Here is a 27026-nt window from a genome sequence, read left to right as displayed (position 1 = left end):
TAAACTGCATAAGATAAACCATGAAACAAAATTAAGATAGTGACTTTATGGGCAAGATGGCAAATGTGATGTTGTCTTTCACTGTAGTATCTGGTACTGAACACTATCATACTGAATAAAAATATAGTTAATATGATACCAGTAATACTCGTATTTTTAGTGCGTAAATTGCAATCCTGTTTCAGCCATGCAGACTCTGGGTGTGTTTCTGAAGAAGTATATGAATTATGTAATATAAAGCTGCTGATACGACCACGGGAATGTGCCTTGCTGTCATATCTATTCTAAGTAGCTCTGATGCAATTTAGGATTAAGGTTGCATTATATATTCCACTAAATGACCTCTTGTGTTGTATGTAACTTTGCAGAATTACCTAAAACTTCTCATGCCAAGTGTGTGGTAGGCTGAACTATACCAAAAGCTTCAATTAAAACAGTTAAAAAGTTTTCAAGAGTGAACCCCGGGGAAAAAGTCTTAGTATTTAAAAACAAAAAAATACACTTTAAAAATTTGCTCTGAGAGGTTGCTAAAGTGATTGCTTTTACCATATTGTCTAGCAGTCTGCCTAGATTCAAATGAGACAGATTGCATGTTTGCATTTGAGCAGTTAGATGTCAAAAAATCCTATCCTGCTGAGTACGTGCTGCACCTCCATCCAGTTTCTCTTATTGAGCTATCTTGCCGTGGATAGGCATGCTGTACTCCAACCTGAGAAGGCCGTGTAATTGCAGCTGTCAGTTTCCGTGGATCTGGGGAATGGACTTGTGCGGATGGACCCGCTTTTCCGTGTTGTGAGCAATTGATTTGCGTTCTTCTGAAATTCCATCTTTTAAGAAGGAAATTTTTTCTGTTTTTAAAGACACTCAGGAAGATGCTGTTTGGACAAAAAAGTCAGGTGATGTAGCCATCCTTCATGGTGTGCGGGCTGTTTGGAGGTATAAGGGGATGTTGGGCGGGAACTAGAACTGACTGAAGAACTGAAGGAATGAAGAATCGTATCTTCCATAGGTAAAGAATGGGACTTGACTGGAGAAAAGACAGTTTGGGAGTAGGAAAGGGTTTGGGACAAGGAAAATGGGCAAAAGCGTATGTATGCTAAAGGAAACTGTTTTCCAGAGCCTGAGATAAACCCAAAGTTTTGGAGTCCTGCCATGTCTTTGCTGTCAGGAAATATCTGTGAAACCCAGAGGCAAATTGTCTCTTTCCTCCTCTGCTGCTGGCCAGTATCTTCTGCTGCTGTCAGTTAATACTTTATTTCATGTGGCAGAGGTCTTTGAATGTAAAAATGCAAGCTTAGCTGACTGGTTGAATTTAGCAAGTTGCCAGATATGAGTGCAATTGTTTTGTGACAGTAAAAATGATCCATAAGATGCACGCAGATGAGGACTCTCGGGCATGCTTTTTTTCCTAACATGAAGAGTGATGTTTCTGATCCTGGGGGGATCTCAGGCAGCAGTTCTCTGAACTTTTTTTTTTTTTCCAAAGGAATTAAGGATCCAGACCTGTTTCTGTGAAAGGTGCAGTATTCTGCCATCTTGCTACTGGATTTGAGTGACTGTCACAGATGACTTTTAGAATAATTATGAGCTTATTAAGGAAATAAGAGGATAAGTAAGAAAGAGGGGAAAAATTATTGTACTTTTGCTTCATGAACAATAGTCACAATTACGTGAAAACTTGTCAATTATCTTAAATACATTGCTGAACACATCTGTGTTTTTATTATGCTGTGTATCCATATTGTGCTGGATTTTGCTGTCTCAAAGTAAACCTTGTATAAACAAAGAAAAGTTCACACACACACACACCCCCTCAACCCTCCAAATCATCTTTGTAGAGATTTATTTCATAAAGGTCTGCATGCTTATTAGACACACTCTTGTGCCCTCAAGTGCGTTGTGAAGTCATGTTTCCTTTTTTGGTAAAGTACACCAAAGCATGCAATGAATATATTCAGTTTTCAGCTTAGAAGTCAAACATATGCACTGAGCGTCTTAAAAAATACTCAAGCTTAGGATATAGGTTCTAGAACCGATTGTCTCAAGAATCTTGGAGGGTGGCGGGAGAACGCGTTCGCAAATGGTGTCTTTGAATTCTTAATGATGTTTCATGAGATTGTTCATAAAGGTCTGCTTCCCAGAAAAGTGCAATTACTTCAGGATTTTTAGAAAACACCTCTTAGTGTTGAGTAAGAGAGTGTTAATTTAAAGACTTAAGGTGTAGACCAAGACAGCGTATATTTATTTACGTGGAATGAAGCATTGTGCTCATTCTTGAAGGTAGTATCTTATTTATGCATTGTCTCAAGGCAAAGCCTAAATATCTGGTAATAGTGATAACGATTGTTAGTGATTAGTAATAATAATTGTGGATTAGAAATCTGAAGAGTTAATAATGGCATTTTTGCTATGTATTTTGGTATCAAGGGTATATGAGAATATTGTCATAGTTCCCAGGATAGTTACATTGTGCAACTCTAAAAAAAGTTAGTAGTAATTTATCAATAAATACTAGCTTCTTTATGTTCCTGAAGATAATGCAGTTAATGTTTTTTGAGGAAAGGCTGTGGTTTTGTTTTATTAGGTTTTAGTTATTGCTGTTGTGACAGCCTACATAACCATGTGACTTGGAATCTTGTGAATGTTAGCTTTGATGTACCTGGAAAGTTGTGTACCCTTACGAAGATATCTTCAAGGTAGTTTTGACTTGTACTGACCAAAACACTCTGAGGGCAGTTTTGACTATGGCTACCTCACCTGTGAAGGCAATTGTGCCTAATGAGGGCCTGATGTTCCATAGGAATCAAGTATTGTGTGTAAAACAGAATAGAAGGATGATCAGAAGGCCCAGCCTAGTCTGTTTTATTCTGATTACTTATGGAAGTGAGAGTAGTATTGCTAACCAAGTATTTACTACTGTTTGCAGAGTGGGTAGGCCATCTGCAGTGTCATTATTAGTGAAAGCTCAGTTATGGTTGATGGTAGTGAGTGTGGTTCTGTGTTTCTCAAAATGAGAATCCACCTAACAGAGCAGATAACACTGTATTTTTGGAAAGTGAGTGTCTGTTTATCATGTAAAGGAGCAAAAAGACTGAATCTGCCTGTACCTCTGATAGGCAATGGGATTATGTTGTATTTTGAAAAGACTGTTAATGAACTTTTTTGCAGTTGAAGAGCTATACTTTTACTTGAAGGAAATGAGACTTTGAAAGATGGGCTAAATATGTTTTAACATACCCAACTGCAAATTAGATTGAGCGTTAAGAAAACTAAGTAGCAACGTTCTTGTTTCTCACTTTATCAGAGAATGATGCTTTAGTGGTAGTTGAGTCTCTTCATTGAAGTTTTGCTGGCTGTGCATGTTTAGAAAAAGTTAGTTGCCTTGCTGATTTCCTGCCTGCTGGCAATGTGTTGAGTCAGATGGCTGAACTAATGCATGGTACAAAAGGATGGATAACAGTAAGATTAGTATACTAGTATGTCTCTTCAGTTTAACTCATGTTCAAGTCTGGAAAAATACTCAGGTTTAGTAAAAATGACAATTACAAAAAGGCCTATTTTTTTAACCTTGAAATTAGGCCTCAATCATGTAAGATTTAGTTTTGATTGTTGCCAGGTTTCAGTTCCCTGGAGAACCATGTTTACATAGGTATATTTATCTTTCAGAGGACTTATTCAGGTGTGTGTATTTGCAGTGCATTCAAGCACACTGTTTTTTTTTTTTCCTCTAGGTTGATGAAAAACGAGCAGCTTTTCAAAGCTGACTGGTTATCTTAATCACTTCTTCAACATGAAATTGAAGTTGTTTAACAGTTGTAATAGAGGAACTCAGTGACAGTTTTTAAGTAGTGCTATTTTCTATATGTACTACCTAACATAAATAGGATGGTTTTTTTAATCCTTTCAACAGCTTGGTTAAAATATTTAATGATGTTGCTAACATTTTTTGCTTGTCGTATGTCTCAAATTTCTGTCACTGATTGTGGTTGTATATTGTAATTTGCAGTAAGGTAAAACTGTACTTACTAGTGTATGTAGTGTTCTTAACGGATTATTTTAAGACTGGTGCTTGAAATAAAAAAATTAATCTTACAGTACATATGATAAGCATGTATCATACAGCAGTTTGGTAAACCATTTGCATACAGAATTATTTTCTTGGTGCGTGACCTGTCTGATTTGTTGTAATTTGAAGACTGTTTTGGTAGGGAATTCCTATCCCAAGCTATGTATCATATATGTTATCTGAAAACAGGTCATGTTTTGATTTAACAGGTTTTTTTCCCACCAAAATAGTACTTTGTTATGGTGTGTTCTTCCAAACTCATGTGTCTCAAAATCAGATTATTTTTTTTTTTACTGTTACATTTACTTGTGAACAGTTAAAATCTGTTTAATTTTACAGCACATGTTGCCCTTTTAACTCTTACTCTGGTGGCGGTTGTCAGTATATTGATGAGTAAACCTCTGGTGTGGTGTGTTGTTTATTTTTTAAGCCAACATCTTCATTTTTTCCTGTGAGTGGCTCTCAGTTTTTATATGATCCAAATAGCCTTTCGTATCTTCATTATTTTTTCTGAATGAGGACGACCAAGATTATATACAGCATTTTAACAGAGTTCTTCATGCAATTCTTCCATTCTTTATTGAAAGTACTATACAGAGCTACATCAATTAAGATATTTGCTCTTCTGCGGCTGTCACTGCTTGGTCCCTCCTGGTCCATGTGTGATTTATAACAGGTTTTGCATTCTGTCACTGTCAAACAGAACATTCTTCATTGGAGGCAGAGGAGACCCTCCTAGTTTTGCAGCATTAACAATTCAGAGTGAGATTCCACTTTAATTCATTTTTAGAGATTGTTCATTTCTCCCTTTTATGAGGTTTTCCATCATCTTTGATCAACCTCCTTTTAATTAGTTCTACTTTTAGCACAGCTATTGACACTTTGATTTAGCTTATAACTTGAAGAACTTTTCTAGGAACCGCCAGTTCTTTAGTTAAATTCCATGCAGAGCGTTGCATGGGGAACTTGTCTTAGCACTGCTCTGTTCTCCTAAGCACTGTCATTATGTTAGCCTAGCACAGTCTAACTTTGGTAAATTTGTAGTATGCTTTACAAACTTTCACACTGGTCTTTTAAGTTTGCCAACATTTCTGAAATTTGACATAGTAATACAAATAGACTAGTATATCTGGCTGGAATATTTACTCTTGAACTAAATTCTGGAGCCTTTTTCTGTGTGAGTACGTGTTTTGATTGTTGTACTTCCAACTCAAGAGTTTCCAGTTTTTCTGTTTCCAACATTCATCTTTGACCTTTTCTGTTCAGATGGTTTTGCTAACAAGTTCCAATACTTCATTAGGCACCTGTTTTGAAATCTAAGCTTAAATAAAATTTTTGTTCTTCTGTTTGTTCAAGGTTTATAACTTAATTTGATGGCCATCTCCTTTGAAGTCGTCTCTGCTTACTGAAGCCAAATCTAAAACAGCTTTCTACGTTGGTTCATCAATGACATGTTGGATACATCTATCAGTTTATCACATGCAGGAATATTTGACTACTGCTATATTAAGAATTGTTATCTGTGCTAATTAAGCTTTGTAACTTAATAAATATAGGCTAGAAGGTATGTTGGACGTGTATAATCTCTTAACACAGATGGGTAATAATTTAGGGATGTAGTTCGGTCAGCTGTGTTATCAAATTTCTTAACCCACAGTGTTGCTTACATATTTGGTTAAATAGAGATTGTGATTAAGTAGAGGTTTATGTACTGCCTACCTCTGGGAAATCTTCCAATGCTTAGAGTTAGTTTGAAGTTGCATGATGCATCTTGATAATGTATTTAATGACAGAGCAGTGCAGTACTTAATATATTTAATGTGGTAGATGACTAACTTGTCAATGTCAGTGTTAGTACTTGTCAACCAAAAATTGTTACTTCCTTAGTCTTGTGAATAAAATGCTGACAGAGCCAGGGTAGGGCAGCATGTAAAATAGTACTGTGTGATAGGGAGCAGTGTGTTTAAAAGTGGGATTATATTACTGTCATACATAATCGGTTAAAAAAAAGTAAATTGGGAATGAGAGGGACTAGTCAGCCCTATTCAAATGGATTAGATTCAGTTGAAGTGATGAAAGCTGTCAGGTCAGCCTCTTATGAAATAATACTTTGTATACGTAGAGGCATTGCTTTCACAAATACTGGAATAGCTTTGTTTTGATATGCTAGGAGGTTAGAATCAGAGATGTTCACTTTATAACTAAGTCATTTGCTTACGATTAGATATGTTTGCTTTCTCAGTTTTTGGTCATATCTTGCAGTACTAGGTAAATTCCTCAGTTGATAACCAATGATCACAGTTTTTTTTTTCCTTAGGTGTCACAGGTACAAAAACTTAGTGCCAAAATCCAGGTTTCTATGATTAGAAAGTGTCTCCATCAGCATTTCAGTAGCAAAAAAAATAGTATTTTTTTTAAAGAATGCATGATGTTAATTCATGATGACTAACCAGCTAATGCTGACTAATTATTTTCTTTTTTTCCTTTAGTTCACTGGCTATGTATGCATGGTCCAGATACTTTGCTTTTTTAACGTATCAGGTGATCACTGTGTGCATAATACTATAGGAGATTCACTTCTATGACAAGGAAAAGGCACAACGTGATGTGAAAAACTGACAGAGGACATAGGAGATATGTATCTTTACTTTTCGACAATTCCTGAAATACTTTATATTAGCTACAAAGATTGCCCTTGTATCTGGAAGATGTGAGAAATTTAATTTGGCCCTAAAACAATTAGTAAAATAGTGAGAAGGCTCTCATGACGTTACTGTGTTAGTGAATAGTTAATTATTTTTGGGCGATTGTGGAAGTTAAAAAAATGTCCTCACTCCTTTCATACAAAAGACAAAGAATGCATTAACCAATGGAATGTTTTCATGTAATTGCTAACTCCGTGAAGGATGATCGTGGATGGTTTCCAAAAGATTTGAGAAAATAACCTGCATGTGCTTTACATCATTCTTTGTAAATGGTGAGTGTTGAGATGCACCCTTGGAAAGGGAAAGAGTCTAACGGTGCTGCTACTTAGTTCTTTCAAGTAGGGTTTTTTTTTAGTAGTTTTCACTACTTGATTTTCTCTTGGTTCCAAGAATAAACAAAACTGAAATTTCAAAGTAACTCCGTTGGAATTTTTAATTCTCCACTAAACTTCAAAACTGATTATTTTGGAAGATCTCAACCAGGAATTTGTTTAAATTAGTTTGTTTTGTTTCAAAGGCTGTAAATAGCGTCTTGCCTTTTACTTTTAGGCACTCCTTGCACATCCTGCCAGGACAGCATAGGGTGTGGGATTTCTTTGCTGATACCTATTGCTGATTCTAATGTGAATTAGGCTATTGTTTCCTGAAACGTTCAGTATACTTTTTGAGAGAATGTCCTTCTGGCTTTAGCGGGAGAGCTTCCCATTACATGACTTCATATTTGTTCAACATAAATACAGTTTTTCATATGCTGAAGATACTTGTAGAAATTGGACAGCAGTTGACTGTTGTGAATGGATGAACTTAAACATAGCATGGAAGAGTGTCTGGGTAGAGAAGGTCCATTGCAGACCAGTCAATCTGCATTCTTCATAAAGAGTGATTTCAAAAACATGACAGTAAATGTGAGGTAGAAAATTTTTGTTTAAAAAATACGTACCTGAGGAACTAAACTCATGGAAGTTCTGTTTTGAACTGATACTGTTAAGCTGATGCTTTTAAATAGTGACAAGTAATGTAATTGTTTAAGTCTCATAGAATGGATGGCTCCTTTCTTTCATCTTTCTGATCATGATTCATAGTTCATACAGAATTATATTACTGCTGTTTCTCCTGCATCGAAGATATCGAAGTCATTTATTATTCTGGTGGTGTGGTTTAACCACAGCTGGCAACTAAGCACCATGCAGCCACTCACTTACTCCCCCCACCCAATGGGATGGAGGAGAGAATTGAAAAAAAAAAAGAAAGAGAAACTTGTGGGTTGAGTTAATAGGACAGAAAGGGAAGAAAATAATAATATATAATACAAATTATAATAAAATGCTAATAATAAAAGTGTTAGAGTATACAAAACAAGTGATGCATAATGCAGTTGCTCACCACTTCCTGTCCTATGCCCAGTCAGTTCCTGAGCAGTGGCTCCCAGACAGCCTTCTCCCAAGTTTATATACTGGCCATGGCATCATACGGTAGGGAATACTCCTTTGGCCAGTTTGGGCCAGCTGTACTGGCTGTCTCTCCTACCAGCTTCTTGTGCCCCTCCAGCCTTCTCGCTGAAAAGAGAAAGAGACGCTGAAAAGCCTTTGACTTAGTGTAAACACTGCTTAGCAACAACTAAAACATCAGTGTGTTATCAACATTATTCTCACACTAAATCCAAAACACAGAGCTATACCAGCTACTAGGAATAAAATTAATGCTACCCCAGCCAAAACCAGGACATATGGTTAGCTGCCAAACGTTTGATTCATGCTACCAGGTTTGGAAAAAACAAACAAAACCCCTGAATAGATTTAGCAGCTTGATGTACGTGTAACCGTGCTACGTGTAACTAAGTATATAGGAGCAACTTGATGCTAAAGGGAGCTAGAGTAGAAGGTTTTTTGAAAGTGTAATAATTAAGTGTGATATGAATGTGAGCCACCAAACCTGCTTCAACAGTTGTGCTGTGCTGATGAACTTTAGTAGTGGAAAAAGTTTTGAAGAGTTTGTTGCTATTAATCTAGCCCATGTAGTAAGGAAATTTTGTAACAAGCAGAACAGTGTATGTTCATTTGCTTTGACTGAGTTTTTATGTGAGCTTGATCTAATGCTGAGACTTAACAAAGAAATTAATATTTTGGATTCACTTTCCTGATTTTATGTGTTCATGTTTAAAACACTTAACTTTTAAAAGAAGTCAAGGAAAATTTAGTTTAGTTGTGCTGTTTTCTGTCTGTTGCTTCATTACTTGCCTCAAGAAGCTTTCACTTTTACAATGATACTCCTTTGGATGTGGACAGATAGTGTATGTCAGTTGCTAGATTATGTTAGCTGAAGATACCAAGTAGACTGCTGAAAGACTTGTTCAACTATCCTCTTAAGAACTTCTAAACTACTTTTTATGTTAAAGATTTTTAGGGTTTTTTGGGAGTGTAGTGTTGGGATATGAGGAGACGCAGGGCTTTATCTCAAATGTACAGCTTTTTGAGTTTACCAAGGAGACTGTATTTCATCTTCCTTATGTTATTTTTTTAAAGCAAATGCAGATTGCCACTGTCGTCCGTAATGCAGCATCGATGGGCGTTTGATCAGACCTGTTCTGGCCATTCTGACTTATCATTGTATTAAATAATGTAAATGCAAGCTTCAGTAAGTGGAGACAGATGTGTGACTGTTTCAAATTTACAGGTTAATTATGTCAGAGTTCAATGTCATGCTCTAAACCAAAGCTGCTGATGTATGAAAATTTGTCAGAAGTGGACTGTCTGTTCTGTCGGCTTTGATGTTTGATCATGTTTGTCTAAATATTATTTTTTTTTTATTCTGTATTGGTGTCTGAATGGAAAGATGATGGGAATCTTGCTTGCCTGATGCTCAGGCATTTCACTGATTATTAGCAGGGGGTGGATAGAGTAAGCGGTCGCCAACATTCTAGTCTGTACGCTAATAATGCATGCGGGGTACAGATCCACGTGGCATAATATTAAAAATGACTTGTTATTTTGCTAGCGTTGCTATTTCTGCTGCATCAGCAATAGTAGCAAACAGCACTGGTGTTAACAGTGAAGACTGTTAAAATTGTGATGAATAAAAACAACTATTTCTTTGCCAAGTAAGCATACTAAAGCTGCTAGATTAGAAAACACATGAGTTGCAATGTTCCACCAATAATAAAGCACTTAAAAGCTTTCTGTTGACATTTGTACAAAGAGAACAGATGAGTGTGCTCTATTTGATTTTGAAGTCAGTTTGATGCAAACCTTACAACTGCCCAGAACAGAAAGAGTTTTGCAGGCTCTTACTTGCAAAAAGAAATGACTGAATTTTGCTACCGAGAATAGTGACAAATTGCTGAAAGTGCTGCCCACTTATCAATGGACTGACAGTTTAATCATAGAAAGTGTACTGCTAGATTGGGCTCAGAGGAACAAAGGAGAAGAAACCAGAATTTTTCCAAGGCATTAGAAATTTTAAATGTAAACACTTTTTTTGTTTTTTTTTGAGGGGGTGGGGTGGGTTTAACACTGCTGCATGGCTTCTATGCCATATTCTCAGTGGTGGTGTCCAGAACTTAGAGTTTGTTTTTCATTTCTTCTGAGAGAAAGTGCTGACCAATTTAGTGCATAAATAGGATGATGTCATGTTGTTTTGGGTTTTGTGTTAATTTTTTATAATAAAGTTTGTATTTAAATTTGGTACATGCTGTGTGGACAGGATTCTTTTTGGGCAGGGGGTGAACATCAGCACACCACTTACCTTGTAGTTTGAGCACATGCTCTGTATCAGCCTTCAGTGTGCTTTCAAGAGAGGTTATAATCCACCTGTCTAGAGATTTTTTCAGTAAGAGCATGATAGTTATATACTTTATCTGCTTTTTTCTCTCTATTCTTAGTTGCGTTTTTTCAGGTGCTTTGCTTACAATGTTATTGGATGCTGTTCGAAAAAAACACTGTGTATTATATAAAACTAACTGATATCTAGTTGCAGTTGTCTTAATTGATGGGTAATGCTTTAATGAAACGTGGAATGGGTTGTCTGCTTGGATAAACCCTGGATCCATATTCAGTGAATTTGGATCCTCCAAAGTGGTAACTATAGGACTGTATGTTAGAATGTTTGTTACCTTCGCTTACTAGTTTAGGGACCTATCTGATTGCAAAAGAACTGGAAAAAAATGTATTTTATTGCTTTAAAGTACCTCTTAAATGCCTAAATTGATGATTCAGCAGCAAGTGTATGCAGTTAAAATATTTTATAAAATTAACTTTTTGCACATATTTTGTTGAGTTTCGAATTTAAAAAAAAACCCAAAAAACTTCCTAGTAGTAAAGAATGAGAAGGGACTTGAATTAGTTGTTTTCCATTTCTGCCCCCTCAGCTCAGTGCGTGCTGATGTCATGGAGTGGCTTACTGAAGTCATCTCTGATAGATAGTTATCAGAATTTTTCCCTTTTCCCAAGAAAATACTGTGGAAATATTGAAGACATTACTGTTTTTAGTGCCATCGTCTGTAAGAAACAAGTTTATTGTAAGGAAAACTTAATTTTTCCTGTCGAAGTCCATAAAATTGTGCTGTATATAAAAAATTTGTAGTCATTGATATTTTGGGCATAACTAGATTTCTGTAAGAAAGTAGAAACTGAATGTTCTGCGCATCACTGAGATCCAAGTACTATGTAGATTTTCAGCTATATGTACATAACTGTCTTACTATACGTCTTAAATTTTTAACTTCAAAAAATTTGCTCATAACTTTTTTTTTATATGGAAACTAGCTTGTGATTGAGAATCTTTAGGTGTGGTGCTTTGCTTCCTTAAGGAAGCACGCTGACAGGTGTTGTATGATGGTTAGTGTTTTGATTCATTCTGAATCTGTTGCTGATTGTGGCTATTGGTTTGTTCCACCTCCATTTACTGTGTATTTGAAAGATCAAGAACGATAGATAAGTGACTCTTCTGTGACAGATAAACACTTTCTATTTTCTTCAGTTTAAAGAATTAAATTCTGTGTGCATTGATGGCTTAATGTTGTGTTAGACTTTGGAAAGGAACATAGGTTGGAAGTGGCATCAGTTAAGCTCTACTTAAAAGGCTGTAGCTAAATTGGAGCAAGTTGTTAACATCGGAAGATTTGTTTCAGTGCTTCAAATTCTTAGTTCTACTTTAACTGCAAGGAGGAATGCATTGGTTTAAAGCCAGTGTCCAATTCTGCTCTTCTTTCAAAAGCTAAAGTGTTATAATTTAGAAGAAGCCTTCATGATGAGAAACTAAAGCTGTGGGCACTGAGCATGAGGGTGGTTTGCAGCACTGAAGGTGAGGGGAGAAGAGGAATTTGAACCTTTCCACTGGTTTCCTACTTTGAATGTGCTTGCTGAGTGTTATATGTAAACCCGTTATACGTTGCAATCCAGCAGTCTTATGTGTGTGCGGAGTCTTACTTCCTCTAAGGGAATGATAATTGACGGCTGAAAAGCAGTAACTTCTTGGTGATTTTTAATGTGATGACAAACATTCATCTGAACACAGGCCTTCACGTGGTCAAGAGGGAAGAATACTATATCATTGTGTCATGAAGAAATCAAAAAAGTACATCTCTGTAGGTAAATACACTCAGTATAAACAGTGTGTCTTGCTTCAGATCATATCTTAGAAGGGTGTTACAGTGATTGAAAAACACTATCTGTAGATGAAGGAAACAAAAGATTACATGACTTGCATAGCTTTCAGGGACAGAGGAAGAAAAATGTTCTTCTGGACCACAATGCATGTCATTGCCACCATAGGTGGCTATGTCATGCCATATTAAGGTGTGACAAGATAATTATATTGAAACTAGTTTGTCTTTTTTTGAGTCTGTTCTTCCATTGCCCTGCTGTGAGCAAGACAAATTTGTCATTTACTGCTAAACTTACTTACAACATACAGACCAGAGTATTGTTAAAGGTGAATGATGTGGATTTTGAAATGATTCATATGAGTTTCTGCTTCTACCTACAGTAGAGATGGAGACTTAGATCTTTTCAAAGGGAAGTGTATTACTGCATTTTCAGAGATCACAGGTTTTAGAGGTACGGTGAAGCTGTTGTATGCCTTTTTTTTTTTTTTTTTTTTAAGCCGTATCTACTATTATAATTAAATATCTCTCCTTACAGACTCTCTTTAAAATCCCTAGAGTGTTATACAACATAATTACCACTGTCGTGTTAAGATAGAGGTAAAGTAGTTAGAACTGTACTTAGATGTTCACTTTGAAAGTAAAGCTTTCTGTATTTTAAAATATCATGGTAGAAGAATTTCAAAGAATTGTAAATATGAAGGAGCTAAAGCCTTGTGAATTGACTTGGGAGGTGTGATTTCATGAGAGACATTCCAAAGAAGCTTTTGGGAAGGGAAAATGAGACATCTGTAAGAAATTATGTGAAATAAATAAAACACTGTTTACATGAGTTCCCCTTATTTTTAATGATCTGTGGATTCAATGGTAAAAAATACAACAGTGCTTTGAGGATATGACTTCCTACTCTTAAACTACTCCTGTCCTCAGATTTTTAAGTATTCTAAAGTATTTCAGGACAGAATAAAACAGATACTTGCTAGAGGTGAAAGGAGAGTAGAGTTTTTAGCTTTTCTAACATGCTACTGGTTAGACTTTCTGGAATCTTACTGCACTTCTGATAAACTCTGAGGGAGGTGCTAGAAATACAGTAGCAGATAGTTCTACAGATACGCGTAGCTGCTTAAAGTGAGTGGCAAAGTTGCAAGATATTCAAGAAACTAGGAGCTTGAATTAGGTTTAACGGAGACATTGAAAGGAAAAATTATGTCATCAAAAGTCAATACTTTATATCAACTCTTGAGACACAAGAGGTGTGATTAAACAGGAGGCAGGTGTCCGAGAAAACTGCTGTTAGTCATAAAAGAAAAAATAATCTTTAAGAAATGTAAAAAGATTCAGCAAAATCTGGAAAAACGTTATCTGCATATTAAGCAGATAAATAACTTCATGTTGTGTTTTTGCGAGAATGCTTGTGATCGGCTGGGCTGGGAAGGAAGATAGGTTGTGCTCTATCCATAGTTAGAAGTGAGGGAGAATGGGTGAACTGGATATTTGATCTAATTATTTTATAATTTAAGCAGTAGTCCTTCAGTTCTGCCAAATACAAGGTAAATGAAAAGAGAGGATCATAGACAGTGTATTATACAGAAAGGAAGTTTGGAGAACTGATCAGCAGTTAAAGAAAAACTGGGAATACATGCTTCTTGTTTCACCTGTTGCTTCTGAATGTTTCTTCTGAGGTCTTAGGGAAAGTATCTAAGGCAAGAGAGAAGATAAATGCCGAGAAGCAGAAGAAACAGTAGCACTTGAGGATCTGATGATAGTGCTGAGTTGATGTAGCTGACTGTCCCTGTCCTGATGTTTGTCAGTATTACCGATGGCTTGAATGTAGAGAGAGAAGGTAAAAACCTACATATGCAAAGAAAACTAAATTTCGGGTATCTGGTCTTGTAGTGGAGTACAAAATCCTGAGTTAGGTGTCTTCATTCTGTATAACGTTTGAGGCATCATAGGTGACTTGGGTTTTACATAAGCCAGAATTCAGTGGTAGGCCTCAAGTCAGCTTGTCATAGTATCTATGTATGTTCTGAATGTTTGGTTCTACAGAGTCACAAATGTGATGCAAGAGTATTTGCAAGGGAAAGATTACAATAAGTATTCTTTCTCCCTGTGAAAATTAGGGTATGTAATGTTAGTGAATATATTCTACATGAAAGATACAACTTTAAATTTTCAGTGCGACAACTCTATAGCTGCCAAATATAAATAAAAATGGCTGTGTTGCTGCTTATGGTTCAGTACTTCGGCAGACTGCCTAGCTTGTTTCAGTGTAGTGTAAGTTAATGGAAAATCTGAAGAGAATGAAAAGGAAACAAAATCTGCCAAAAGATAATAGTATTTGTTCAGAGAGATGTGCTAAAGAATTTCTTTATATACTGAAGCCACTATAAATACTGCTTGTAGTTTTGAGGATTTTGTGCCTGTTGCCAAAATTGTCAGTGTAGAAGCAGCTGTGGATTTTTTCCTTGAGCTATGATTATATGATGACGAAATTTGTGTTCTCTGCTCTAAACAGGTGTTAACCACCAAACCATTATATACTATACACCATGGAGTATGTCAGTTTCCAGTGGAGAAACAACTTGTTCTTGAATAAGCAGAGTTTGTCAGAATTCATTCAGACTAACCTGGTTGAAAATTAGGTCTGCTACATTTCAGAGATTTGTTGTTCCTGTTGCTGTCATTCTTCCCACTAGTTTTTCAAATGGTGAAATCTTGGCTATAGATGATTTGCCAGAGAAGAAACTGATTATGAAACAGAGGTTATATTAATCTCTTGTCTGCTGCTGTAGTTTCAAGTGACTTCTCATTTTTGCGGCTTCCTGTGCTGAGATGAAAACATAAATTCTGTTTTCCGTTTAATTTTAATTCTGAAGGTTTTGAAAGTGGTTTTAACAATTCTAAGTAAAAGACTGGAATTACTGATAATCTGTTTTTGCTTTACAGACTGTAAGTCTTAATCCTTTGGAACAAGGCCTGTTTAAATGTTAGTTTTCAGTTTGAAACTTGGTTAATACATTCATTTTATGCAGTTCTTTAGTGATATTGGAGTAAACTCATTGAGAAAAGTCTTGTACTAGTTGGGATTCTGTAAGTTATGAAATATGGGTGTTTTTATTCTTATAGCAGAGATTTAAATAGCAGTTCAACAGTTCTAGAAATAAATAAAACCTCTTGTTAAATAATTTTTTGTTAAATAAGGGAAAGGTTTGTGTCCATTCTGAGATTGTTACAGGTTAGTGAAACTAACATGGATGTGAATCAAATTATCCATTTTTAATTACCTTGTTTGTAAGTACTCAACTACATCTTGCAAGTAAATACCTCAAGGTGTGGTGTAATACAGTTGTAACTGGTAGAAACACTACTTGCAAGTCCACTTGTGGCATTCCCTGGTGCTGTTGAAGAGTTTTCATTACTTTGCAATGAAGTAGTAGGACTTCCAGGTGTATATAGAGAATGCCCAGGTCTCTGATACCATACTTGTATTCTGTTTTTCATTATGTCGTTGGGGGTAGTCCGAACAACATTTACTAGTTTGTTGTCACACTGAGTGCTCAGTAACTGCACCCTTGTGTTGTCAGATTTGTCATTGCTGAAAGATGCACCGCTTTATTTCCAAATGCTATAGTTAATCCCATAACTAGTAAATAGTACTGTATAGATGCATTTTTGTATTTTTTGTTAGGTACAGATTTCTATTTTTTTGCCTTCTAGATGCTTTATTATAAAGATATATAAAAGAACTGGTTTTATATGACTTTTAAATGATATGAACAGTCTTGTAAGTGTTCTGTGGAGCTGCACATAATTTTTACTTCAGTAGTCATAAACAGGATGAATAGGCAGCAAATCTACAGACATGAAGAAAACATTTAAATGGGTGCTGCAATTTAAAAAAAAAAAAAAAAACAAAAAAAAACCAAAAAAACCCCCCCACACACAAAAAAACCCACCAACAACACCCCCCCCCCCCCCCCAAAAAAAAACACCCACAAAAACTAAACAAAACCAGAGTAGGTTTTTCTTTCAAGTTACCATGATGCTTACGAAGAGAGGAAGAAAATGGCATTAAGATTTGGAAAGATTAGAAAGAGAAGACTGTCATGCTAGATTATAATCTGTTACTGTATTTAATACCTAATATACGTTTTTCCCCCCACAGAAATTAGCAGAGTACGGAAAGACATGTATAACGACACATTAAATGGTAGTACGGAGAAGAGAAGTGCAGAATTACCAGATGCTGTGGGACCTATTGTACAGTTACAAGAGAAACTATATGTGCCTGTAAAAGAATATCCAGATGTAAGTATATCTTTTTAGTCCCTAAATTATTTTTTGATCCTTGTGGTCGTCTTTAAATGTAAATTTTGTGTGTTGCTACCCTTGGATCACACTGAATTGCTTTTGACAAGATACTTCTTAGGGAAGCAGTGTATGTTCCGCTTGGTGGCTTGATTTGTAGTGAGTGTGAGTGAAAGAAGGCAGTATGGATTATAAAGCCATAGATCTAAGATCTGAATTATCTTATTCATTCAGTACTGTTGGTTCTGAGACACTACATAGTGAGTTTTATGAGAGAAGTAGTTCTTGGGGCAGTTGGAGAATCCGTAGAGACCTTCTGGAGATTGTACCTAATAGCTTTTACTGTTTGTCCCATCTGTTGCATATAGATGTGTCTTTATCTTTGGTTTGGTTTGGCGTGTCGTGTTGTTATGTCGTCATTGTGTTCCCCCCTCCCCTTCCCAAGCTCCTTGCTTGCATGTCAATGTTATGTTCTCCATTGAGTATTCTGTTCTGTTGTACACCTACCTTTCTGAGGGAGAATTTAATTACAGAAACTATTTAGAACTCTGTAAAAATAGTCCTGATCTACCCCAACCATTTTCCTTGATCACTGACAAAATAAGAAATTATGTTATTCCTCCCTAATAGAATTTAGAGGTCCTGTTGCAGTGGAGTGCAAGGTCCAAGCGAGGCATTTGCACATTGAGGTGGAAGAAAGTAGAGAATGGCAAAAAATGAAAGTAACACTTGTATATTTCTGTGGCTTTTCTTTGTGTCATTAATTAGATTAAGCTCTCCAAATTGAGCTTTATTATTTTAATGCTGCTTGGAACATACACACCTCTAAATAAAACCTCGTTGTGCCATACTCCATTAAGAAAATTAAGTGCAAGTCATTATTCAGAACAGAATATTTAGACAAATGTCTCTTCTCCCTTTTCAGTTTTCACAGAGTTGTTTTGTTGCTTTGGGGTTAAAATCCCAGGTATGCTGGGAAAAGTGTGCAAGGAGTTTTCATTGGCAATAAGGACATGTCTCTCACTTTCCCTTCCGTTTTTCTTCCAAATTAAGTATATGCATATGTGTATCCATATACATATATGCACATGCATACTTATCCTCACACCAAAACCAGTGATTCTTTTGAAACTCCCTGGAATTACAGATTTTTGAGAGGAACTGTCCTATGCAATTGTTCTGTAAAGCGATGTAAGTAGCTCTGTACTTAGATACTTGTATATATCTTAGAGTTATATTGCTTAATACCTTTTCAAAATATAGCTTAGTTGTTGAAATCTTGGCTTTATTACTTGACAGTGTATCCTTTGCAAAGAGTTGCCTTGGTTATTGGTTGTAGCTTTTACCGAACTTGATACTTGTTGTGCCAGGGTCGTGACATAGGAGGAAGAAAAAGGGGTTGCATTTCCTATAATTATTATTAAGCTTTTCTTCTAGAAATCAAGGGTGTAGTAGCTTGGCTCTTCACTGACAGTTAATTATCAAATACAGTATAAATCAGCAGGAAAGAGTTTGTCTCTACTGTCAAAGCACTTGTGTAACTTCAGGTGTATGATTTCTGTAGCTGCTGCTAGCTCTTTGTGTGACTTGATGAGAATGCCCTTGAAGTAGTCAGTAATTTTTCTTTAATAAACTCTTAAAAATTCAGAAGTTGGAGAGACTTGTGATGTGTATAGATTATGACCTGGAATAAAAAGGTAGTTGGTTCTTGTGAGGTGATGTGAAATGTTTCCTAGAAAATGTACAGCTTCTGCCACTATGGTGTTACTTGGCAGTTCAAGCTTCATCGGGAAGCCAAGGCCCAGAATTCTCTGTGTTCTCCTCCCTGTCTGCATGTTGTTCGTGTTTGTTCCTAGCTACTCGGAATGGGATCTGCATAACCTCCATAAGTGGTGACTAGAACATACTATTACATACAAAAAAAGATGTGGTTTTGTATGTATGTCCTGAGATCTTCTGCAAGTTAGAAATTAAATAACCTGCTTTGCATTCAGGCTAGTACAGTGTTCTGAAAGTCTGGAGTAAAATTATTCCAACTTGTCTTTAAAAAAAACCAACAAACCTGTAAAATTCACTTTCACTTGTAAAGATCGCTTCATTGTAGTCACACAGTATTATGTAAAACTTTTTACTCATATCTATAAATTGATTTAGTTGTTATCAGATACAGGGAAGACGTGCTGTGCAGACTATTAGGGAGAGTTTGTCAGATAAATACAGTTAATTCTTTTCATTGCCATTATTCTCTTCAAACTGACAATCTTATGTCCCTTACAAAGACATAAAGATATATAAACTATTTGGAGAAGAGTGACCAGAAACTGTTCTCTGATATAGATTTAGTAATATTTTTAATAACAGGGAAAAAAGATCAACAAACTCTTGACGATGTTCTAATAAATTTTTTTCTGGTAAATATTTTTTACTTATAATTTTAAGCATATAGGTTAGTTGATTGTAGTGAATACTGAATAGTAATATAGTACCATTTTGTGCACAGAATCCCAAATTAATTGAGGGGCGTAAAAATAATGGTCTACCGTAACTTTAAACAAACCTATGTTTTATAAATATATGTAGAAAAATATGTATATGTATAAAAGATGAAACAGTAAATTTTTATAGCCTACATCAATTACTGTTTGGCTGTCCTTTAAGTACCTGCACAGAAAAAAGAACATATAAAATTGAATTACAAAGCTAAAATAAATATATAAAATCCCCTACAGTCTCTTACTAATTTAGGTTTTTATATGAGTCTTTCTTGAGTGTTTTTAGTGTAATTTTTATTCTAAGACAACAGCTGATGCAAGTTTCAACTTTCCAACAAATAGCTTGTCTGAAACAGCCTGTAGTTTACAAATGCCAACTGTGTAGAGTCTGCATTTCTACTTCTGTACTAGTAAGTGGAAGATACGCAAAAATCTTGCTAAAGAATAACTAATTTTCTTTTGTCATATAGTCATAAGGAGCATTTTTCCATGATGTAATCACAATCTGATAAATTGAGGTGGTGCTTTCTGGCTCGTTGTTTTTCCATTGCAAACTACATTAATACAATTGTGTGTATTTGTATGGATTAATTTCTTCCAGCACCCTTGGAAGGTGTTAGATCTTTATGGAAATTTTTGTCTTAAAACTGATATTTGAGCTACTTAGGTTTTCTGTGTGCTTCACACATGTATGTGCTCCTGAAGCTTGAGAGAGAAATTGTGCAGAAGGCACCCAAAAGATTAAATTCCATTAGTTGTCCATAATTTGCCCTTCAGGTAAAAATATGTTCTCTCTATGGTTAAATCTTCATACATTCATTTAAATCTTTGGTGTTACAGTTTGAAGGCATTTACAATTCATGGAGAAATATCTTCCATCAGAGTTCAAAAATGTAAGAAGAAAAGATGTCAGGAAAATTATTGAGCTCTTAGGAAGCATAAGAATGGAAGATATGCTGTTGTTTGTGCGTGAATAGTTAATAGTCTTTAGCATTACTTATACTTCAGATAAATGATTAATTTTCTTGAATTTCCCTAAAGAGATGAGGCTAAACTTTCTGTCTGATATAAATTTAAACAGTTTTTGGAATTAGTACCTACAAATGTTGGACTGAATAAATGTTTTTCTATTATAATCATGGCTTTATTAATAATAAGTACCCTGTTAGCGCTGATTAATGTGAAATTCTCTGTTGGAATTCGTCTGTGCCTCTTCAGTAAAAATGTAAGAACTCAGTAATTATCGCATCTAAAGTAGCGTGTCCTTTGAGTATACTGAAGCTCAAAGGCCAGCAGTGATAAACAGCTTGTGCGTACTTTCTGACCATTTTAGTTAAAACTGTTTAATTAGTACAACAGAACGATGAACACAGGGATTCATTTTACTATGGGGAACTTACTGACAAAACGTTTAAATCCTTTTTCAACTTGGTAATATTAGAGTTTAATAGCGTCCCTAATATGGATTAGGAAAATGATAACATCATCTTTATTTATTGTTCGGATTCTTTTACTTAAGCTCTTAATTCCCTGGTGGTAAACAAGGAAGGAGGCTGAAAGAGCTGGCCTTTTTTACCCTTGCAATAGGAAGGAAAAGGAGAATGTAACTGGTCTCTGTAAATAAAGTTGGGCTACAGAGTACCAGCAGGGCTGAAGGAAGATTTGGCAAAAGGTCAACTACTGATACAAGTACAAATAAATGTATATGAAAGAACTAAAGTAGTTTGATTACTAATTTCCAGTCTGAATGAGATGTTTGAAAAAACGTTCTAGTAGTAGTGGGAGCAAAAAAGTTAATTTTGAGTTTGAACTTTGAGAGGTTTTACACGCTCTCGTTGCAGATGGTAAGGGGATGGATTCATGGAGAAAGCTCCCCCTTGCTTATATACTAATAAAATGGAGACATGCCTTAATATTTGTATGAAGCTGTTTTACCCTTTCTGTCTAATGTTTTATTGGGTGTCCTTCCATTACTGACCATCTGATTCACCTCTTGAAAGATAAGTTTCGTTTTGAGCCCTGGTTCACACTCAATAGGAGTCACGATCCGATGTTAGACAGAGCATTTTGGCAGAGGTTAAACCCCCTTGCTTTCCGACTGACCTTAGATAATTCTGGGTGGCTAGGGGCGGCTGAGCTTAACTCCTGAGTGATGTTCAATTAGTTATTTTATTGTGACTAGATTCTTTACATTCTTGGGAACAGAATTAAGGCTCAGAATGGAGTCAAGTGCCAACTCACTTAATTTGGCCAACAACAAGCATGAAAAGAGAAAGAGAAAGAAAAGAGTGAAAAAGAAAGAGGAAGTTGCGACAGCTGCCGCCATGGATCTGCGGCATCCCGTCAGTCCGATGTGTTTTCAGGTTCAGTGGGGGAACACTTCCAGTCCCTCTCCGCTGATCTCGCCTCTTTATCACTTTGCCCTGTTGCATAGTCGATAATTTCTCGGAGCGGCTTTGCGTATCTGCACCACCCCACTTGGTGGTGGGACGCATGCCCAGTACCCTCATTAGAGTGTCTCCGAATGTTCTGGAGGGTCCAAGACCCCAGATACCCATCCACCAACACTGGTCCCGGGCACATGCGTAGAAGAAGGCTTGGGTTCTGTACTTCCGAGTCAACAGGAGGTATGCTTCTTAATGGGAACTTGTCAGTTGCCATGGTGATAGACGTACTTCTAAGGACTGGTCTGCCAGCAATGGTTAGACATATTTCTAGTCCCTTACGATAGGTTAGGTTTTTTGGAAGCACCTTGCTGAAAGATAGCATACATTGTCATAATTTTATTCAGAAATAAGCCTGTCAAATCTCCGGAGCATGTTTGTACTCAGAAGCAAAAGGATGGAAGACAGTCTAAAATACACGGGAGTTAAAAACCTTGTCCTTTAGTCTCTTGCAGGCTCAGCATCAGTTCAGCAGTACCAATTAACTTAATCCTCTTCAAGTATTGAGTGCAATGAAGTTAGGCGATTACCTTGTTATTTATCTGTTAATATTCTTATTCCCATTTAATTCTTTCAAATTTTATGGTAACTATTTGCAGATACTGTTTTGTGTGTGCATGTAAATAAAAAAAACTAAGGCAGAGTGGAGGCAAGACAAGTAAAAACTAAGTAAATCACACTTGCTTTAGTTAAGGACAATGTTTGCCTTAATATTTTTTTAAAGAAATGGGTTGTGTCTAGTACTGATAAGTTGAACGCATTTGTTAGGATACCAGTTTGTTATTTTCATCAAATTAACATCATAGGATTAAACTTTTAGTGATATGCAGCATGTATATGACACTTCTCGTAGAAAGTAGTGCATTACTTTTCTTGTTCAGTTACTGTACAGGTCCAACTCATAAGGGTAGGAGTCCTCTAATCTGACATTAATTGCTAGTGCTAGACATTTGGGAACCTTCTATACATTGTGGATGAAGAGTGTGCTGAAGGAGAATGATAGGCTAGAACATTTGTCTGAACTGTTGTTTTTCTGTGTATTAAATACCTAAAATTTAAGTTAGAATAAGTTAATCTTACTAAAAATGTTTAACTTTGGGAATTACAAAATTTGAGATTGCTGAGGATGTTTCCAGCTGAACTTTTTGAAGAGCGAGTTTGAGACCTGGTAGTCAACATCTATCCTGCTTGTTTTTGCTCACAGGGTGCCTTTCATTATGGCTTGTTTCTCAATTGTAATTGTCTCTGCAAAGGCAGGCTTTCAGTGGGCAATCTGTTTGATCAGAACTGTCTTCTTAATACCCTCTTTTGTTTCAGAATTCTGCACTTTATGTGCATAAATTTCTGTAGTTCATGGACTACAAAAATACTGGGATGCATGGTTTCAGTTGATTGTGTACTGCAACTCTGTTGTGTCAGTTTGTCTATGCTTTTGCTGAACTGTTTTCCCTCAGAACTTCCACTTTGTGTAGCAGTTCTTGCAAGACTAAGTACTGAAGAGGTGTGTGCAAATACAAATAATGAAAGGTCAGTTGTGGGGCAGAGAGATTTGTGGAATATTGATTCTGTTTTTTGTTGGTTTTTTTGTTCAACCTGTTCTTTCAAATGTTTGTCATAGTAAAGAAGGGGTTTATGCAGAGAGGAGGAAGTGTTTCAGCATGACATTTTTGCTTGCTGTTGTGAATAGGTCAGGTACGCTTGGGTATACCTGATGAATTTGTTGGTAGTTTTCTGTGAATTTACGTCCTGTGTACTTTAACTAGGATTGAGGACTGCAGTAAACATGGAAATGCATCAGTAAGCTCTAAAACCATACTTAATAGAGCAAGGTAGAGCTGTGTTTAAAGTATGTGTGTGGATTTACAAATTACTGTTAAAAATTACTGCATCAGGATCCCTAGTAGATGCACTTAGTTATTCAAAGTCAAGAACAGATCTTCCCTTTTCTTCAGAGAGCTGAAGTTGACTTGTGAAGGGATGGGGTTTGTGGTTGAGAAGTACAGTGTTTTAAGGAGGTAGGAAATACAGAGAGAAGATCCCTCTCTGGAGAATGAAGAGGTTTTTAAACTTTTTTCCTCTGTTTTTTTGATAAAGGAGTCCTATAACACTGAGCTGCTGTACTTCCCTCAGAAACTTAACCTGGCAATTATAATACTATGCTTTTCCTCTCCCCCGTCTGGTGGTCAGTAAGCTTTTGGCAGACATATTAGATATTTCTTCATTTTTAGTATCTCTGTAATTTAGCTATTACTATTTGTATGCTCAGATTTTTATGGAGTTGCCCTTGCAAAAGTAATTAAATACTTTCTTGCCGGAGGACAGCTTGAGTTCTGTAACTTCACATAGGTGGGTCACTGAAATGCAAATCTTCACTAATTATGCTTGCTCTGTGTTTTACTGGGATAAGAATGCACTGAGCCCCGTCCTGAGTTACTGTTAAAAGTAGTTTTGCATACCAGTCAAAATATCAGCCTGATATTTTCCTTGTATCTCTCCTACATCATGCACTCCGGTGAAAATCAACTTACATGTCCTCGATACTAAAATGTCTGTTGTTTATTACTAGAGTAAGTCTGCCCACAAGCTTTGGGCGTGCATATTAATTTTTTAAAAAAAATTTCCTTTTAAGCAAGAACATGGACTGGTTTGTGGCTTTTTTTAAAGATATGTACTGGTTTTAGGTTCAGATGTTTCTAAAGTTCTTAACTTATTAATACATTTTAAAGTGTATATCCCTTGTCAAGGAACAGTTTTCAGTGTAATGTTGCACTTAACAGCATTCGTTTCTGATTTGAATTGTTGTCCTCTGCATTTGCATCTCATTGATCTTGGGCACTTGGTCTTTTTCCATGATTCTTGTGGAGAGGAAGATTGTACACAAATACCAGCTTGTGGAGTACACTTTCTGTTTAGATCTTTCCATTCTTCTGTGTTTCTTTTTTTAGCTTAGGAGCTGTTGTTTACCCTCCTTAGTTTTGAACGATGGATTTAGAATAAAACACAAATGCTACCTCAATAGATATCTCTCTGTAGGAGATTCTGAGATTGTGTAGCTGATAGGTATTCATCCATTGTTGTATGGATCTACTCAATTTATTCAATTAGCCTCTGCTATTTTTTAAAGCTGATAAGAATAGTAGTTGGACACAGTTGTTCCATTTCAGTTACTTTGCCATAATGCTAATTCACAATTCTAAGCTTTTATATGTTTCTTTTCTCTTTCTTATCAAGAACAATGTAGAATAGTTGAATTCTGTAAAGGCACTGATTCGTTTTGAAATTTGCTACACTACTTTGAAACTGTGTGCATAGTTTTTCTTTCATAAACACTCAGTATTTTAAGAAAAATAATGCTGGTTGAGCAGCCAGTTCCTTTTTACACCTTACTTGCAATCATTTTAGTTGTCTCTTATTATATAATGCCTGCCTTCCGGGAAGGCTCATGCACCTGTCGTAATGGTGGACATTCATCCACTCAGCACTTAATTTTAAATTACTTAGGGTGGATAATGCTTTTGCAGAAGTTCTGACATGAATTGTTCTTCAGAGTTCTGACATAATCTTGATCAATATCCTTCAACTTTGTGGTTGCTAAACAATCAGAACATACTGACCCACAAAATGCAAGTTCATTAGTTCATTATAGTTACAAACATTATGATCTGTAATGTCAAAGGACACTGAGGGCTTTGCCCTGTTGTCAGTGATATCCGGACTGCTTGCTCTGGGAAGATCGTCAACTGAATTATTATTTAAACTTGTCTTAAATACGCAGCAGTTTCTTAGATTATTTTATTTCCCCACCAAGTACAGGTGTTCTAAAAGCATGAGTGCTGCATGAAATAGATAGGAAATAGGTATCTCTGTATTGCTGTTCCAAATTTATTATTGTGATTAGTGGAGATGACCCATTATCTTGTTAATGTATCCTAAGTACTAATGATAATGAATGTGTTATTCAAATGAACATGTTAAACTTCTGGGTCATACTGTTTAAACAAATTGTTTGAATTTTGTGGTTTGAACTCATTTGACTGTATTTGATTACTGTTGTCTTTAAAATGAATGTCACTTGCATTAAAAATAAAGCAAAGTTGCTGTCACTCACACGAATACTAAAATAGTGTTTCTTGGGTTTTAATATCTTTAGATTTTTTTTTTCTAGTTAGTCTGGCCAAAATAATATTTTGCATACTTTTTTTTCTTCTACAAGTGCAAATATTGTCCTTAAGACCTGGAAAGTTGTAAACAAGGGCTTGTGTGTCTTTCTGAGTGATTTCAGTTTCTTCAGGGGGTCAGCGGATGGGCAAGCTGAACAAGAGAGAGACCTGGAACACTGCCTTTCTAACATAAATAGGACTGTAAGATAACTTAGGATATAGAGATATGTGTTACTACAGACAGGTAGATTGGCATGTGAACCTGCGGTGCATCTCAAAGCTTTATGATAACTCTTTCTTATGCCTTTCTTTCTGTGGTAAGTGCAAGGTAGTTCCCCTTGTTGCAATGACTGTGGTGGTTGGTGGTGATCACAGAACTGTTGAATGTGGTAACGTCTGTCTGTCTTCTTACTTTAAAAGCCCCTGGGTGAGAGACAAAAGCTAGTTAGAAATGAAGCCTGAGTATAGTAATTGTTGATATGCTGCTATTTTAGTAGTGTTATAATTGTAAATGTTTAGGTTAATAGATTCAGTATGATTTGATATGCAAAGGTATTGTTATTACTGTAATATGAGACGAATACTGCTGCTCTGTACTGCTTGATGCTGTCTGAAGCACAGAACTCTATAGTGCATATGTTGTGAGACTTGTACCCTTAAATGCCCCTGACTGGTTGGGTGTTTTAAGGTGTTTGAGGCACTTTTCAGTTTTGCCTCATTTGTCTTTTCATGTATTACGTTTTTACAGATAGAGCAGAGAGTTAAGGTTTAGTAATATGACAGCTTTTAGTAGAAGTCATCTGAAGCAAACAAGGTGTATTAGACCTTTAAGCACTAAAGGAAATGTTCAGATGGCTGTAATTTGAGATACCTTGCAGTTCTAGAGTTTTGCAAACTTGCTGATTCTGGCAGCTGTCTATGTATATAGAACACTGTTGTAACGGCCTTTACAGAAGGTGAATGGAATTATTCAGATTTTCACTTTAAATATAGTCAATATTGAGAAATCAATTTTTTTTTTTTTTAAACAAGAAATAATTGAAAACAGCAAGTAGACGTTGTGGAAGCTACTGGTCTTTTTTCTTTTACACTTAGTTGAAGCATGTCACTTGAACCCTGTAGTAGAATGACAAACACTACCGATTAATTATATAAGCCTACTGGGTTTTGTTCTAAACTTTTGAGAGGGGAATTGGGGTTTTTTTGATGAAACAATTTAAAATTACTTTCAGCAACATGTTTCAGTATT

The 27026-nt window shown here is 36.0% G+C and overlaps 1 protein-coding gene across 4 annotated transcripts in view; it reads left to right on the top strand.

Moving 5' to 3' along the window:
• QKI (QKI, KH domain containing RNA binding) overlaps window positions 1-27026 on the top strand; it is a 165626-nt gene that overhangs the window by 22617 nt on the left and 115983 nt on the right. For all 4 annotated transcript variants that reach the window (XM_086482373.1, XM_086482372.1, XM_086482374.1 and 1 more), the window contains exon 2: window positions 16539-16681. In XM_086482373.1, coding sequence (XP_086338499.1) covers window positions 16539-16681 — 143 coding nt within the window. The remainder of the gene's footprint in view (window positions 1-16538; window positions 16682-27026) is intronic.

Source organism: Leptosomus discolor, chromosome 2, assembly GCF_034619465.1.
Source record: "Leptosomus discolor isolate bLepDis1 chromosome 2, bLepDis1.hap2, whole genome shotgun sequence".
Classification (NCBI taxonomy): Eukaryota; Metazoa; Chordata; class Aves; order Leptosomiformes; family Leptosomidae; genus Leptosomus; species Leptosomus discolor.
This window is presented reverse-complemented; position numbering and strand designations above follow the sequence as displayed.